Raw genomic sequence first — 16,514 nt, 5'->3', positions numbered from 1 at the left:
AATGTCCAGGGAAATTGTATTGTCTTTATCTGTGAAGACAATTATTTTTGGTGTTTTTGATGAAAATAAGAATGTGGATTTTGTACTTAATTCTCTTTTGTTATTTGGTAAGTTTTTCATTCATAAATGCAGGTATTATAAAATCAAACCTATTTTGACTCATTGGAGGAATGAGTTGAGTCTTCTAAGTAAATCTCTTAAACTTGTGGAGGAAAGGAAAGCCCTTAAATTATTTACTTTACTTGAAACATTTAAGTTAATTTGAAATGGCCCCGTTAAGTTTTTTATTTATTTATTTATTTATTTATTTTTTTGTTATGTTTTTTTATTTTATTTACTTATTTATTTTATTTATTTATTTATTTTTTTATTGCTGATTCTGCTCAATCTTTACTGTAGTATATGAGATGCTTAAATGGTTAATGCCTTGTATGTTTGTAATTATTTTCATTTAATAAAAAAAAATAAAAAAAACTTCGATCATCAGGAAATGGAAGGAAGGAAGTCAAATGTCGTCATCGGTGTGATTATTTTATTTCAAAATACATTACTTTTATTTCTGTTAAATGATTACATCAGTGACACGACTCCTTTTTTGTAATTTAAATCATATATTTGATAGTTATGAATATATTATTGTATTTTAAATGTTAGAAAAACCTGTTTTTGAGGTCAACATAAAGCACTTTCCCTCTGTGCATGGCTGTGGGGACGAACAGTTTTGTGGCTCTTGGAATTCTTTATAATTAATTAAAAACAAATATTACCACACTGATTGCTCAAGAAGGTGTAATTGCTCAAATAACAAATTCTAACCCTAATGTGCTTTTCAACTGTAAGATTTCTGTAACGGCTAGGGACAGAAATATGGACATTTCCAGAATGCCCTTCTACCACTGTCAATAACTGTACGATTAGCCTACAATAAAAAACAATCAATTATTGTTTCATAATGATTTCATAAACAATGCAGTATAATTCTAATTTGTAAATTGTTCCAGCAATTTCATTTGATTTGTGTTTGTGTTTCGGGTGACTTTTACTTTGACATGTTTTGACGCGTCGTTGTTTCCGGCTCTTCCGTCATTCACACTTTCAAACATGGAGTCTATTTTCCACGAAAAAGTAAGAATCGGTTTTTTATGAATAATATTTATGATTTATGTTTATATTTCTCACATGTGCATCACCCATAAATGAGAGATGTGTCTGCTGCGTGTCATCTTATCTGAACACGCATGTGTTCAGCCGTGTTTATATGAAGGTTTCTCAATCAGACATGGACTGAGATGTTTGTTTACTGTCGCTCTCATCATTCTCGTGTTCCGCTTCTGGTTGGGTTTCTATTAACATCACAGTAACTGCGTTCACAAACATGTACCATGGTACCGTGGCACTGAATGAATGATAGTCACATGACTAACACTGTAGTTATTATGGGATGTTCTGGTGCAGAGCCATCAGTGGATTGACTGTCAGATCAAGAACTGAAGTAATAACTATGGTTAGTAAGTGATACTGTTATGGAGGGTCGATCAGAGAGGAATAAATGGTTTGGAGAATATATTGATAAACAGTCGGTCAATGCCTCATTCTGTTTAATGTCTTACATAGATTACACTTTTCAAAAACAAGACAGAAATTACACGATTTATCACCGTGTGATAAATCAGGATGACTTGCCTCATAGTTTTATTTTCTGTCATGACATACAGGCATTCTGGTGTGAGGTTTTCAATGTAAACCTGGATTATATGAGGACATTATAATTAAACATGTTCAATGAAGGGTGCTCAACAGAAATGGGTATGTGGTATTGTTTGATAAGAGCCGGGAAGCTGATAAAGGTTAACCCTCGTGCTGCCAAACTAGGGCTGGGGACACTGATATCTACTCTATACTTCTGGAACGAACCACATACTTCTTAAAGCATTAGTTCACTTTCTAATGAAAATGTCCTTGAAATATAACTTTTTTTTTCTTTTCCAGAACATCGGTCTAATAAAATTTAGTTTAATAATGTTTTTTTATTATTATTTTGTATTTTGAGGGATTTTATGATACTATGCAGTATTTATACATTTTAATTAACACATTTTAAATTAAAGTTAATATATATTTTTTCTTTATTTATTTGTTCAGTAAATGCAATCTTTCATGTTAAAACAGACTGTAAACATGTAGAATTGTGCGATCTGGTGTCATGTAAACTTCTGTATAGTTGCCTATATACATCCATACAGAGATATTTGGATTCCCAGTGTTTGTTAGACATAATTTCCTAATTTTATTAGGTTTTACTTTTAGATATAGATTTAGACATTCTAAGGACGTTTAGATATGTTTGGCTAGATAAATGTGTGTGTGTGTGAGTGTGTGAGTGTGAGTGTGTGTGTTGGTGATAGAGAGTGTGTGTGAGTGTGCGAGAGAGAGTGTGAGTGTGTGTGTGAGTGTGAGTGTTTGTGTGTGTGTGTGAGTGTGTGTGTGTGTGTGTGTGTGTGTGCGAGAGAGAGTGTGAGTGTGTGTGTGTGTGCGAGAGAGAGTGTGAGTGTGTGTGTGAGTGTGAGTGTTTGTGTGTGTGTGAGTGTGTGTGTGCGAGAGAGAGTGTGAGTGTTTGTGTGTGTGTGTGTGTGTGTGCGAGAGAGTGTGAGTGTGAGTGTTTGTGTGTGTGTGAGTGTGTGTGTGCGAGAGAGAGTGTGAGTGTTTGTGTGTGTGTGTGTGTGTGTGCGAGAGAGTGTGAGTGTGAGTGTTTGTGTGTGTGTGTGTGTGTGTGTGTGTGTGCGAGAGAGAGTGTGAGTGTGAGTGTTTGTGTGTGTGTGTGTGAGTGTGTAAGGTAACTTTACACTCTTGATATTTTAGAGAGTCACCCCTTGACTGCTGTGGACCCCCCCCCCCCCCCCCCACACACACACACACACCTTAACATATCTGAATCATACCTGATGTTTTTGTGTGTTCACATAGCAAATGAGACAAATGTCCAAGTGTCATCTCATTCCGATGAAGCCACGTTTTTTTACATTTCAAAATATTTTTTATTTTCGGGTCAAAAATGACAGAAAAGGCCCAGAGGGTTAAGACAACACTGGACAATTTCACAAGATTTGGGACTCGTATTCTGTTACATCAGAAGCAGTTATTTTCCTTAAATCAATGTATTGTAAAAGTTGTTTTGGATTGTCAGTGTATTGTATGTTCACAGGCCTGAGAATGGTGATACATTTAATGTTGTTTTGTTTTTTTTATGTTTGTTTATTATGTGCATTAGTTTATTCAATGACTGAATAAAAACATATTTTTTTAAAGTGCCATTGTCTCTGTGTGTTCAGCAAGAGGGCTCTCTGTGTGCGCAGCACTGCTTGAATAACCTCCTGCAGGGAGAGTACTTCAGTCCAGTGGAGCTGTCCTCCATCGCGCAGCAGCTGGACGAGGAGGAGCGTGTGCGCATGGCTGAAGGAGGCGTGCAGACCGAGGAGTACAGGACCTTCCTGCAGGTGCTCCACACACCAATCAATTCACCGTTACACACGATCACTGTCCTAATACTCTTGTGTTCTGCCATCTACAGCAACCGTCGGGAAACATGGATGACAGTGGCTTCTTCTCCATTCAGGTGAGGCACAGTGAAGCAGTTTAATGGAGGATCGTCCCCTTGTCCAAATACCCACACTTGATGCACTTGAGCACTTGACTACTTCTATGATTTATTTCCTGTATTTGGCCTTAGTGTCCAAGTGAGGTTAAAGAACACAACTATGTGCCATACTTTTCATTACTGATGGGACACATCTATATAGTGTTGTAAAAATGCAATTTATTTTAGTTTTAAATACTTTGCCATTTAAAACCAAATCTTGGCTAAATGTTTGTTCAGTAGTCTCTATAATGTGACACAATTTAATTAGTGGTGCCTCTAATTAAGTGCTAAAATGCAGTTGCAAATGTTGTACAAATGAAATATCACCACTACTAACTTTGCACCAATTAAACGTGCAACACTTAGTTTTTCTACCAAATTTTAAGTAATAATATGCCCTGTCTAACTATTATGTTAATATTTATCTTACATTAGAACATTTTGCATGATCTGCAAAAATCCCATCATTTAATCAAAAACATGATGCAAGAGCCTCAAATAGCGCTCCGGAGCAGATTTAGTGTGTGTTAAGGGCATTGTGCTCTGGTGTTTTTAAGACCTGGGACTGTCGAGACGGCTAGTGTGGGTAATTGGAGAAGGTGGCCATGGTGAGAGCAATGCAAACGTACACTTTCTTAATTGATGTTTCTGGTCTATTTGTGCTTGATATTCTGAAGAATGAGAACATGTTTGTCTTTCATCATACTGTACAGACTCGCTCCACCTCTGAGATAGCTTGCTTTTCCTAATTTCCCAATCTGATGGTCTGAGTCTGTCGTCACATGAGTTGCATCAGTTTCATGTTGACTATCTTCTGCACAGATCTGGCAGTGTTGTGATGGAATAAACACATGCGCTGTGTTTTCGTTGTGTCTTGAGTAGGGCTGTGTGATTAATAGAAATAGTCATAAAATCATGATTTGTGCGTGCACGATTTCTGAATCGTTTTATAGCATGATTTTCCATGGCCCGACCTCCCGCAGTATGCTGTCTGAAACCATCAGAATGAAGTGCGCCTAAATGCAGTACGAGAACAGAGCAGACCGGGCATATGCTACATAACTCCAGGTTCACACACTCCATCTGTGAGGAGCCAGAGCGTTCACACCGTATGCTGTAAAAGACGCAAAAGATGTGAACAGAAAGGGTTAGAAAGCTAGACAGAAAATACCAGCAATTCTACACGCCTATAAGACCCAGTGACGTATGCTGTGTTCACATCAGTCTGGCGCGAATGATTTCAATGTTAAAGGGGGGGTGAAATGCTGGTTTTCACTCAATATCCTGTTAATCTTGAGTACCTATAGAGTAGTACTGCATCCTTCATAACTCCAAAAAGTCTTTAGTTTTATTATATTCATAAGAGAAAGATAAATCGGTACAGACTTTCCCAGAAAAACACGAGCGTCTGGAGGCGTGACGTGTGGGCGGAGCTAAAGAATCACGAGCGCCAGTAAGCTTTTGTGTTGAGAGCATGTGGAAACTGGGACATTACCGTGAGGATAAAAACATCATCCAAAACAAACCATGGCTAACAGTCAGATTCAGCGTATATTAATGATCCAGAATCAGATCCAGAGGCTGAAACTGAACGAGAGCAGCAGCAGCAACGACGTCTCTATGTGGTATGTACTGAAACTGTATATATTTGCTTAGCAGTTTTGGAAAATGACTAAGTTCCACTTTGTCGTCTTTTTTAAGCTGTACATGTGAAAAGTGCAGTTTGATGACAACATCGCATGATGCTCTGTAAAAATAAACTCCGTCCACTGGTCCCTTAATGCTGTGTTTTCTTTGGTAATCTGTGCAGGGTTGTCTTGCCCTGGCAACCAAAAACACACTTCTTTTGTGACATTTGGCGACGCTCTCGCTCTGATCAGTGAAGTCTGTTGTGCTCTCAGTGCTCTGCTATACGGGAGCGCGCTCTCTTCCGGCAGAAGTGCCTCAGGACCCATATAAGGAAATTCCGCTCCATCTAACGTCACACAGAGCCATACTCGAAAAAAACTTTCCCAAACTTGTGACAAACCGGAAGGAGTATTTTGGGAACAGAAATACTCCTTCAAACGTACAACTTCATTTTTGAAACTTTGTCCATGTTTAGCATGGGAATCCAACTCTTTAACAGTGTAAAAAACTCAGTATGCATGAAATAGCATTTCACCCCCCCTTTAATTCAATGTAAAGATGCATTTACGCGTGTCTGGAGGTCTCGCGGCACGGTAGACGCGAATTCACCTCATAGTTACAGGAGATTCTGTATATATATTTTTCAGAGAATGTTGCACCCCTGTTGCTGTTTGTTATTCTGCACGAAACTTCATGTCAATAAATAAGAAATATTGCTGTCTTATGCGTTTCCAGCGCTCTCTTTGCGGTGCTGCGGCATTAACTGAATCTTGAAGTTAATCGATCTGTTTAGATAAAATAACTGACAAAGATGTTATTTTCATCACAAACAAAATGTTCACAGCAGAAAGCAGCAATTAAAGATGTGATGCTTACAACGTTATTAGTTTGGCATGTGATATAGGGAAAAAAGCTTACACAAAATAGCTTAAGCCACTTTGAAACTCTCCTGTTATTTTTTTATTTGTATTTTTTTTATTATTTTAAATGCTACATTATGAACATAACATTTCAAACATACTGAAATCCTTTATTCACTGGGTGAAGGCGGAGCGTGTTTCTGGTATCAGTGCGCGCGGAGGGGAAGTGGTTGCTGCTCATAGACTCTGCTGTGAGTGAGAGAGATGTTTAACCCGACGAAATGAAGACGACCGCAGCAGCACAAGCACAGCACATCCGCCAAAAATCAACCTGCAGCAATGCTCGTTGCTCGACTCGCCAAGCTTTACTTAGAGGCAAAACTGACGTCTATTAGCCAAAATGTGCTTTGATGCGCTTGTTTGATAACTTGTGATTAAATCGCCACTCAGCAGTCAAAGGCTGCACATGCACTTTATACCGCCGCCGCGGCAGTACGTGTGGCGGTAAAAAGGGCCTTTTGAATGTCTACTTAGTGTATATTTCAACACCTGAGTCACAGCTACAATGAGGGGTTTTGTCCATTTCATACAGCCCTAGTGTTGAGTGGATGTGTTGTGTCTTGATGGTGTGTCTTGAGTGGATGTACTGTGTTTTGCAGGTGATCAGTAATGCTCTGGGGGTTTGGGGTTTGGAAATCATTCTCTTCAACAGTAGAGAGTACCAGCAGTTACAGATCAATCCCATGTGAGTATTTCTGAAAGCTTTATCTTGAGTCCTGTTGTCCGCTGTGTGACCGTTCATCCTCTTCATGTTTGCTCTCAGACACGAGAAGGCCTTTATATGTAACTATAAGGAGCACTGGTTTACTGTGCGTAAGCTGGGACAGCAGGTACGTGTTTAACCCGCAGCATTAGTCTGAGTCTGTGTGAGATGATGTTGAGTTTACAGCCTCTCTCTCTTCATCTAGTGGTTTAATCTGAACTCGCTGCTGACCGGTCCGGAGCTCATATCAGACACATACTTGGCTCTTTTCTTAGCGCAGCTACAGCAGGAAGGTAAAACTCATACATGATCATGTGTTGCGTGACCTCTGCGTCGTCATGTATGTCACAGTGATAATGCTGGAAATCTTGCTCAGCTGAATGTCTCTGCAGGTTATTGCATATTTGTGATCCGGGGAAGCCTGCCGGAGTGTGAAGCCGATCAGATTTTGCGGATCATGCGAGTGGAGCAGCAGCAGCGGCCGAAGCTGATTGGAGAGGACGAGGCCCAGAGGTGCACTGGCCGTCATCACATGACATACAGAACAAGACAGTCTTCACCCTCCTGTTGTGCTGTTTGACCCACACTCAGTGCCTTTACAAGAGAGGAACACAAGTAATTAGCATCAATAGGGATGGGCGTTTTCCGCAAATATCACATTAGAATATTTGAGCAAAAAAAAAAAAAATGAATATTCGTTTATTTAAATTAAGTTTATGACACAGACGTTAGTTTTCAGCAACATTTATTGTTTCCGTCATTTTGAACAAGCTTACACACAATAAGCTTGAAGATTACACATCGTGTTTTGTAGCTGAAAACCTTTAACAATGCGTGCAAACAAACAGAAGTACAGATTAAAAGCAAAGAAAAAGAAAAAGTGAACAAAGAAAAACGTAAAGCAGCCTGCAGCAATTAGGCTATTGTAGAACGTAGCCTACACTTAACTTTAAACTGTCAGCAAATCTTTTTTGCTTTTTTTTCCTATCGTTTCCTACAAATGTTCTTGTTAAGAAACACAGGCATGTAAACATGATCGGGGGAAACTCGGTTCCATAGTCTGTTAACAATAAGGTAGAGCACGGAGAAAACGCGCTCTGACGGCACAGATGTTGTCGGGACTCACAAATAACGGTGTGCTACGCGAATACGTTTTGTGAAGCGCTTCGTGTTTTGGTTTCACCACTGAATGGGATCCTCATCTGGTGAATACATGTCTCCAGCAAGAACTGTTCCCACTCGTCTCGGCTGGACTCTCTGTAATCATCGCTGAAGAACTGGCTCAGCCTTTTCCCACGAGTGGGAATTACATCCTCTTAATCGTTGATGACGCACCATCAAGGAAAATGTTCTGATAATGTTCAAAATAGTTTTTTTTTTTTCTTACTTATCTCGTGTTTTCATCGAGAAACCTGAGATGTTTGTGCCGAGTGTCTAGGGCAGACGCGAGAAGAGGAGTTTTCACTGCATTCTCCAAGTTAGCGGTGTTTATTCGTTGCTTGAGAGATGCCGCAACCATGTTCTTGAATTCGGTCACTTTCTGTGATTGTCCACGGCATATTTGAAGTACTGTAGAAGACCGCAGTTCTTAGGGGCCGTTCACATATCGCTTCTTTTGCTCAAGTTCGTTATTTCCAATGTAGGCGCGCGGTATGCTCTCTCATAATGGAAGCGACGCGGTCGGGATGCACGCACTGTGCGATGCGCCCGTTTTTCCAGGCGCGTCAAGATAAAAACATCTCAACTCTTCAGAATGCCTCAAGCGCACCGCGGGTCATGTGACAAGAACTAACCAATCAGCTTCATCCTTTCCCGTAACAACGTTGAAAGCTCAGCCAAGATGAAGGAACAGCTGATCATAGTTGTATATGGATTGCCATTTTGAAATACATTTAGTACCAGAGCTACTGAAAGTGATTTTTTTGTGCTGAAAATCCATTTATCCTTTGCTGAAATTTCCGCGTCTTCATGGAGAGAGCGCGTCATTGTTGCTTAGCAACAGCAGACGCCTCAGGGGCGCTTCTGTCCGAGCGCTTTGGAAAGAAGGAGAAAGCAGCGCGCCTAGTAAATAAGTGTGATAAACCCATTTTACCTTCACAAGGGCTGGAGAAGCAGACGTAAGATAAAGTAGAGCAGCAGTCGTGAAGTGATAAGGAAGTTATAGTACTCAAAGGATTTGTTTGTTTATTCTATTCTGAATATTTTCAGCTGAAAGCTTGTTTAAACAAGTAGGCCTACTACAACAACACTTATTCACAAGCAATCACTCTCTCAATAACGCATTCAAACAAATCTAATCTTACAGTGCTACTTCATCTGTATCTGATTTCAAATGAGCGGAAATCTGTAAAAATAACTGATGGAAATGTACTGTTATCTTCATCACAAAACAAAATTTGCAGCTTGTCATGTTGTAGGAATAACGTTTAAACACCATTGTTTCAATAAGCCACTTTGAAACTCTGCTGAAATGTAATTAAATGTTTTAATATACGTTGTGAACAGAACTGTGATATATAAAACAAGCTTAGATACTTTAGACGCGGTGTGAAGGATGATCAGTCTGTCACAGGCAATTCTAGTTGCATTTTTCATCAATTATTAATTTCTTAAATTATCCCTTGACTATGCTCCTGGCTCACCATCTAGTGGTGATTTTTTTGGGCTGATGCCAAATGTACTTGGCGACCCCTGATGAAGAGGCTATTGATAAAAACTAAACAGCAGTAAGGACTACACCAATTCTCAGTAATGTTACATATGATTTATACTTCTCATTTGTAGTCATTTACACATCATTAGTCATTAAATAGTTTTTAATTTGTGCCTGTGCAGCTAATTTTAACAAAATAGCAGTTCATAATGTTCATATTTAATATTGAAGTCTCTGACCAGCTGCAGTAAAAGCATAACTGTATGGAAAGTCACTGTAAATCCATGATTTCAGCACAACAGGAGGGTTGAACACCTGAGCACTGAGTGTATGACACAGATCTGCATGATGAGGTCCTGCTGTCACTGATGGGTTTGTTCAGGGTGTCAGTGCAGCAGACGTCAGACGCCGGACACACCGCAGATGAAGTGCTGCTGGATGAGGATGAGGAGGAGCTGAGGAAGGCTCTGGCGCTCAGCAGACAGGGCATGGAGGTGGAGGACGAGGAGGCTGACCTGCGCAGGGCCATTCAGCTCAGCATGCAGGGTGAGACACACTGTTCTTCATCACAGAAATAGGCAGAACAATCAGGGATTGCATTTCTTTTTTATTATATTCAGGTTTTTTTATGTAGTATTATTATTTTTATTTCATTCTTGTCACGTAATGCGGTCTATAAAACATGCATGAAGATGAAGAACAAGTCAAATATTCTTTAATAAATGCACAGAAGGGTAAATCACGGACAGAGGACTCAATACCAGACGAGAGAGCACGGGACAGACTGCACTATATTCACAGACTATACTAAAGCAAGTGGAGATGGATAACAAGACACACCTGAATGCTAATAGAGGTTGACCGATTGATCGGTTTGATTAGGTCATGCAAATTAGGTCATTTCTATTGGCAGGACCATCTGCGGGCAGCTAAGTGTTGTTGCAGGAGACCGTACCAGAGAATCCCTCGTGTCTGTGTGAGATGAAGAAGCTGACTCTGCAGACACATCTTGTACACGCACAGCTTCAGATAATGATGCCAGGGCAAGACTGAAAGCATAATTACATTTTACCTTACTAGAATTGATGCCAATGATTATCCATAAGTGGAACAAGTACCTTTCATGTGAAGAAACACGTGCGACTCAGACAGACTTCTGGGCATCAGCTGTCCTCACAGCTAGCCTCCACATCTCATCGCTCGTGTGCTGCACACTGGGTAATTTGAGTGGACTCTTTTAGTTTTGTTATCACTATGGCCATTTGACTTACAGCAGTGTCCAGTGTTTCCCATACATTGAGTCCCAACATCAAAACTGACTGCCACAAATACATTTTCCAAAAGGCTTATAGTTCCTTGAATGAACTGAGCACTGTACGTTTCAAAATATAAATACATTTGTTTGGGATGATCAGGAGGCTTAGGAACTGTGTGCTGCCCACACACACACACACACACACAGGGTATCTTCACATTTTTTAACAGCAAATTTAATGACTTTTAAGACCTTTTTAAGTCCTCTAAAGGGAAAATTTAAGACTTTATCTAAACAAAAATACAGGAAAATGTTCAGTCCGACAACACAGATTGATGTGTTGAAGCATTAGTGTGGCACAACTCACCACAGCCACGCTCAAGACAGGTCAAAGGGTCACAAAAACTTTTATACCAAGTGCTGATTGACCTTACAACCCTGACATGGTTGACTATGTTTAAACTATCAGCCTTTAAGGTACTTCAGGTAATTTCTAAATTCTGGCCCCTCATAGCAGTTTGAAAAAGACATGGAAGACAGCCCCAGGACATTACAAAAGCCCATTTCATCATACTTGATCTAAATTATGGTTAAATGTTGCTGCCTAATAGCCTTGAGCTGGGTTTGGGGGTTCTCCCCCAAGAAAATGTTGTTCAGGGTCTGATTAGTGTTTTCTATGTCATTTCAGACACAGATAAATGCAAGCACATTCAATAATCTATGCATAGACCTAATGAATGACAGACAATTGTAGGAAAGATCAGGATCAGAAATTTATTGCATGTTCCAGTTGTAGGAGATCCATGACTTTCCGAATTTACTGTGGAAACATCCATTGACACAGAAAGCATGTTCCTTAAATTAAGTTCCTTGGTGCCCTCCTGAAATTATAAAAAAATAAAATCAAAACAAAGTCCACCTCAAGAATGATAAAATTTTCATTCATGTTCACTCAGATTAGATGGTTTGTCTAAAGTAGTGATTCTCAAACTGTGGTCTGGGGACCAATGGAGGTATGCCAGATTACCAAAGAGGTCTGTGAGCAAAAGTCATCCACCAAAAATGACTGACATGGACTGTGACACCGTTGTACATTTCCAATTCACTTCTCATGACTTGTTTTCTAATCATGCACATTATTAGCAGGTGAAGTTAGCCATGGTTTCAGAAGACTAAAATGGCTTGCATTTGTACATGCATTAGGGATGCTCATTAAGCCAAATATGTCAAGTTTTTCTTTTCTTTTTTTTTTTTATTGGCTAAGTGGTCCTTGATTTGAAAGAAAAAAATGTTTGAGAAACAAGTTAAGCCATAATAGTGAATGCTCACAAATTGGGCCTATGTGATAGGGTTCAGTGTCAACGTTGTTAACCTAAAATTGAGAAGCACAAAACAGATATTTGGAGTCTAATTATGAACTGGGCTACATTATTTAATTCAATTAAATTTTACTTTTCACATAAAAAATATGCAAGAAGCATAATGCATATTGAATGCTTTATACAATAAAGTTATTTACAGCACTGCCTTCCATCCATAATGCAGTAGTCCTATGCCTAGATGTCACCCACCCACAACATTTTTTTAACTGATTGGCTGGGACAATATATCGATGCATTTTGAATCGAGAAATTATTCTGGATCGATTCCAATTTTTCTGAATGCATTGCGATTCTCTCTCGAATCGATTCTTAGTTTAGTTTTTAACAGCAGATGCCACTGCGTGTTTTAGATGCCTTACACACACCACTTGAACCTACTATAAAATAATAATTAATAAAGTTCGAAAAGGTTGAAGCGAAGTACAAGGGTGTTTGCAGTGGGGCGTTTACATTAATCTTGCGTCATAAAAGCAATATATCAATTACATTCTCAGACTCAGCAGAACGCACGAGCGCTCTTCGTCGTGAGCATTTGAGTGCTCGGTTAAAAACTAGCCTAGAGCGCAATGTGCAAAAACTAAGCTCAGAATCAATTCACAATGCATTCGGAAAAATTTAAATCAATCCAAGAATTGTGACGCATCGATATATTGTCCCAAATATTCATTAGGAAATAACAAAAACACATGAAGCATTTTAACATATTCAAATAATTTTAAATGTTACTTTTAGAGTCTTACCTTAAAGTGCTACAGCAAGTCTTCTGCCGTTGAGGGGCTCAAAACTGAGAACCAAGATAGCGAGACCTGACAATCGTGTTCTTGTCCACAGCTTTATCGTCTTTGCCCATGCTTGCGATTTCGCAAACTGCCGTGGTGGCGAACCATCAGCGCTACGCGTTCATCAATCACTTACTCGTATGTGACATATGGTATGATGCAGGTTGCACCCACGAAGTGCTGCCCCCAAATGTTGTGCTGGTCAAATTGCGGTTGAAAAAATAAATAAAAATGACGAGTCGGACATGAAATTTAAGACCCCACATGAAATTTAAGACATTCATATGGAAAATTCCAGGATTCAAGACATTTTCAGACCTTAAAAATCGAAAATTGTATTTAAGACATTTCAAGACTTTTTAAGGACCCGCGGGGACCCTGACACACACACACACACAAGAACGACTTCCATGGTCGCTGTAATACAGTCAGATGGTTTGGGCACAACCTAATTCACCACAGGCTTGACGGTTCAGGGCAGACTCCATGGCTGTAACAGGACAGGCAGATGATGACTGGGTACATCAGAAATAAGCTCTTGCTCCTGGTCTGACGGTCAGGATCTGTCGCTCAGGCTTGTGCTCCGCTCTGTTTCTATCATCCAGTTGTTTTAGGGGAAATAATAGATACTACATTAATAGATAATGCTAGAATTATTCTGTTGGACATACATCACTGTCCAAAAGTCATTTCTGCTGGACTGATTATTGTTTATCAACATAAAAGCCTGTTCTTTTATGCAAGCCTGTTTTTAATAAATAGTATATAGTTATGAATATTATGATCAAATATATTGTGTATTTAAATTGTGTATTGCGAGACTGACCCACACCCCCACCCAAAAAAATATATATAAGTCTGATGGGGGGGACTATTTTGGCTGCCATCACTACACATATTTATCTTTCTTCAGGAAGAAATATTAACAAAATAACATGTGTTGTTAAACCACTGGAAACTAAAGATCTGAGGTTCACGTCGTCTCCCGAGCTTAAGCTCAGAACAGAGCGGTTTTCTAATCTGCTGTTTCTTGGCTCTCCGCCGGCTGCAGGTGGCAGTGATCCCAGAAGCCCCGGCGCCGCTGTGACGGCCGGCTCGTCTCATGATTCGGGAAGCAGCGAGGAGGCGATGACAGCGGAGGAGCTGCGCAGGAGGAGACAGGCTTACTTCGACAGGTGAGCGCGAAGTAATCGACGGCAAATTAATGATTCAGTCTTTAAACTTGTCATTTGATTACATTAATGATTGATTATTAATTTCCTTACTTTCAAGGTTACTTATCCAAACCTAAAGAATACTCTATAAAGTGAAACTGAGTTCTTGCAGTTATTTAATATTGACTGAAAAATTGCTTGTTAAAACAACTGAAATGATCACTTGCAATTTTTCCGAATAATAGAGAAATGAACATAAACATGGTTTACAATTCGCACAGAAAATATTAATACATAATTTGAAACTGTTAAAGTTATTTTATTTGTATACTTATGAAATGGGTCTCTAAAATGAATAAAAAATCAGCAAATACTTGACACGACATGAGAAAGATATCTACAGAAAGCTTGAAGCGTCGGTTTTTAAAGGAAGTAATACTGACAACAAATATTCTCTGATAAATAATCAGTTTAAAACAAAAATGAGGTACAGTCCTTCGCGTCTGAGCTCACCTATAATGGTTTCTCACACATCTTGCTCTATAAAGTTAATCATCCATGTGAAGCCAGGCTTGAGACGCACCACATCACCTGTGAAAACAAAGCATTACGATTCATCAAGTTCATCTAGGCTGCTTTTTGTTTCTGAAACAAGACACGCTGTGAGGAATAAGCCTTCAATTTACCTCAGAAGAAGAATGAGATGCGGCTTAATCCAGCAGAGTCATTTATTTGGACTTATATCAGTGTTAATTTAACAAAGTTGTACACGTTTAGTAGTAGAACCTTTCCCAAACTATAATGCCATATTAAAATATGGGAAATTGAGTGCAACATTTTGAAATATGATAGGAAACCTAAATGTTGTAGGACTCGTCTGCATGTTTAGCTCACCTTCTCTAGTGATTTATTTAAGGCCATACTGACACACAAAACACAGTGTTTACTTCATATTTTTCAACACTGCATTTGTAACTTAAGTAACGTAATTTTATAGACATTAGGAACTGATCAAATTGCATGACATGAGAGTGTTATCAGGAAAAGTAATCAGAATACAGTAACGGTGTGATGCTGACGGTCTGATGTCCTCCCAGGCAGCAAGCTCAGTCCTCCGCTCACGACAGGAGCTCCGCCGGTAAGACAGTCTTCCCTGATTACAGACGTCTGCTCTATGAATCTGGCTGGGATCTGATGTTGTTGTTGTTTTGTAGACGGAGCGAAGGAAAGCGGGACCAAACCCGACCAGTGACGGTCCACCAGCGCCGGTGACAGATGCCCTGAACGCCCTCGACCCCAACTCTCTTTGGGAATGATGGGACTCACATCCCCTCTCAGAACTGCCCCGGGTCCTGCTGTGTAATCAAGGGACATTCGTTTAGCTTCGCTTCTCCTCTTTGAGTTGAACGAGGTGAAAGGAAAGTGTTTCCCCGGTTCATTCCTCTCCCTCAGACGGACGGCGTGAGGAGGGAGCTGTCAGCGCTGGGATCACTGCTGCATTCTGGGATCTCTCTGCTCTTCTCCTCTGTGGACTGTTGTGAAGAACTTCTGCTGGTCACCGCTGAGCGGCGGGGGACGTGCCCTAGGTAGACGGCATAGTGAGGGCAGATTCAGTCATCGTTCAGATTCAGCCCTTCACGTGTTTTAGTCATTCATCAGTCATCCCTCATTTGTTGACAGGCAGCAGCTCTTTTGGATCTATCGGATGGTTTTCACATTCTTTTCTATAATTTCATACGTTTGGTGGCACAGCAGCGTTTCTTGAACTCATTTCACATTCAGCAATAGTTTTTAAGTGATTGGTTATTCTTGCACTCTTATATGAACTTATTGTTTCTTAAATAAAAATGTTTCTTTCCCCCCTAAATGGATGTTGTTTGTTTCTTCTCTCTGGATTAATTTGATTCTGTGACTCTCTTGAAGATGTGCTGGAGTTTCATTCACAATGGAAAGAAGGAGAAAAGGTCTATCTGATTCTGAACGTCGTCATACAGCTTCAGCAGTGTACAAGTAAACATGATGGAGAGATGTACTGTCGAAATTGTGAAACATTCACACATTAAAATCATATCCAACTGAAAGAATCAGAATGAGCTTTATTGGCATGTGCGTTTACACATAAAGTCATTTGATTTAGTGACAGCAGCTCCCACAGTACAAACAGAACGACAGTGAAAAGACAAGATTGGTAATAAAAACAATAATCATAGGATAAGTAAATATTATAAGTAAGATATTCATATTTACAGGTCATCAACTTGATACAATAGTTTGGCCAAAAATGATTCAGTTAATTAACTCCCTCAGTTTTTCAAAGTCCCAGAGAAAAGCTAATGTTTGACTTTGTACATAAACACAAGCTGAATCATTTTTGAGCAAATTATTGTATTAATTTATTGATC

At 39.6% G+C, this 16,514-nt stretch overlaps 1 protein-coding gene across 1 annotated transcript; it reads left to right on the top strand.

Annotated features, from left to right (window-relative positions):
• The first annotated feature begins 1,043 nt into the window (after positions 1 to 1,043).
• On the top strand, positions 1,044 to 15,969 carry LOC113116925 (ataxin-3-like). Its single transcript, XM_026285222.1, has 11 exons — positions 1,044 to 1,125; positions 3,330 to 3,494; positions 3,569 to 3,613; positions 6,786 to 6,871; positions 6,950 to 7,016; positions 7,095 to 7,182; positions 7,282 to 7,402; positions 9,925 to 10,088; positions 14,010 to 14,133; positions 15,210 to 15,250; positions 15,327 to 15,969. The coding sequence occupies exons 1-11, from the start codon at positions 1,102 to 1,104 to the stop codon at positions 15,362 to 15,364; spliced, it is 963 nt and encodes a 320-aa protein (XP_026141007.1). The 5' UTR covers positions 1,044 to 1,101; the 3' UTR covers positions 15,365 to 15,969.
• The last annotated feature ends 545 nt before the right edge of the window (positions 15,970 to 16,514 follow it).

This window comes from Carassius auratus, chromosome 17, assembly GCF_003368295.1.
Source record: "Carassius auratus strain Wakin chromosome 17, ASM336829v1, whole genome shotgun sequence".
Classification (NCBI taxonomy): domain Eukaryota; kingdom Metazoa; phylum Chordata; class Actinopteri; order Cypriniformes; family Cyprinidae; genus Carassius; species Carassius auratus.
The sequence above is the reverse complement of the archived record's forward strand: the minus strand, read 5'-3'. Positions and strand labels throughout refer to the sequence as shown.

Excerpts from the sequence above, each read along its gene's own strand:
- LOC113116925 (XM_026285222.1), top strand. The coding sequence starts at position 1,102 with ATGGAGTCTATTTTCCACGAAAAA. Across the intron at positions 7,403-9,924 it reads GGAGAGGACGAGGCCCAGAG|GGTGTCAGTGCAGCAGACGT; the intron begins GTGCACTGGCCG and ends GGGTTTGTTCAG. Across the intron at positions 14,134-15,209 it reads AGACAGGCTTACTTCGACAG|GCAGCAAGCTCAGTCCTCCG; the intron begins GTGAGCGCGAAG and ends ATGTCCTCCCAG.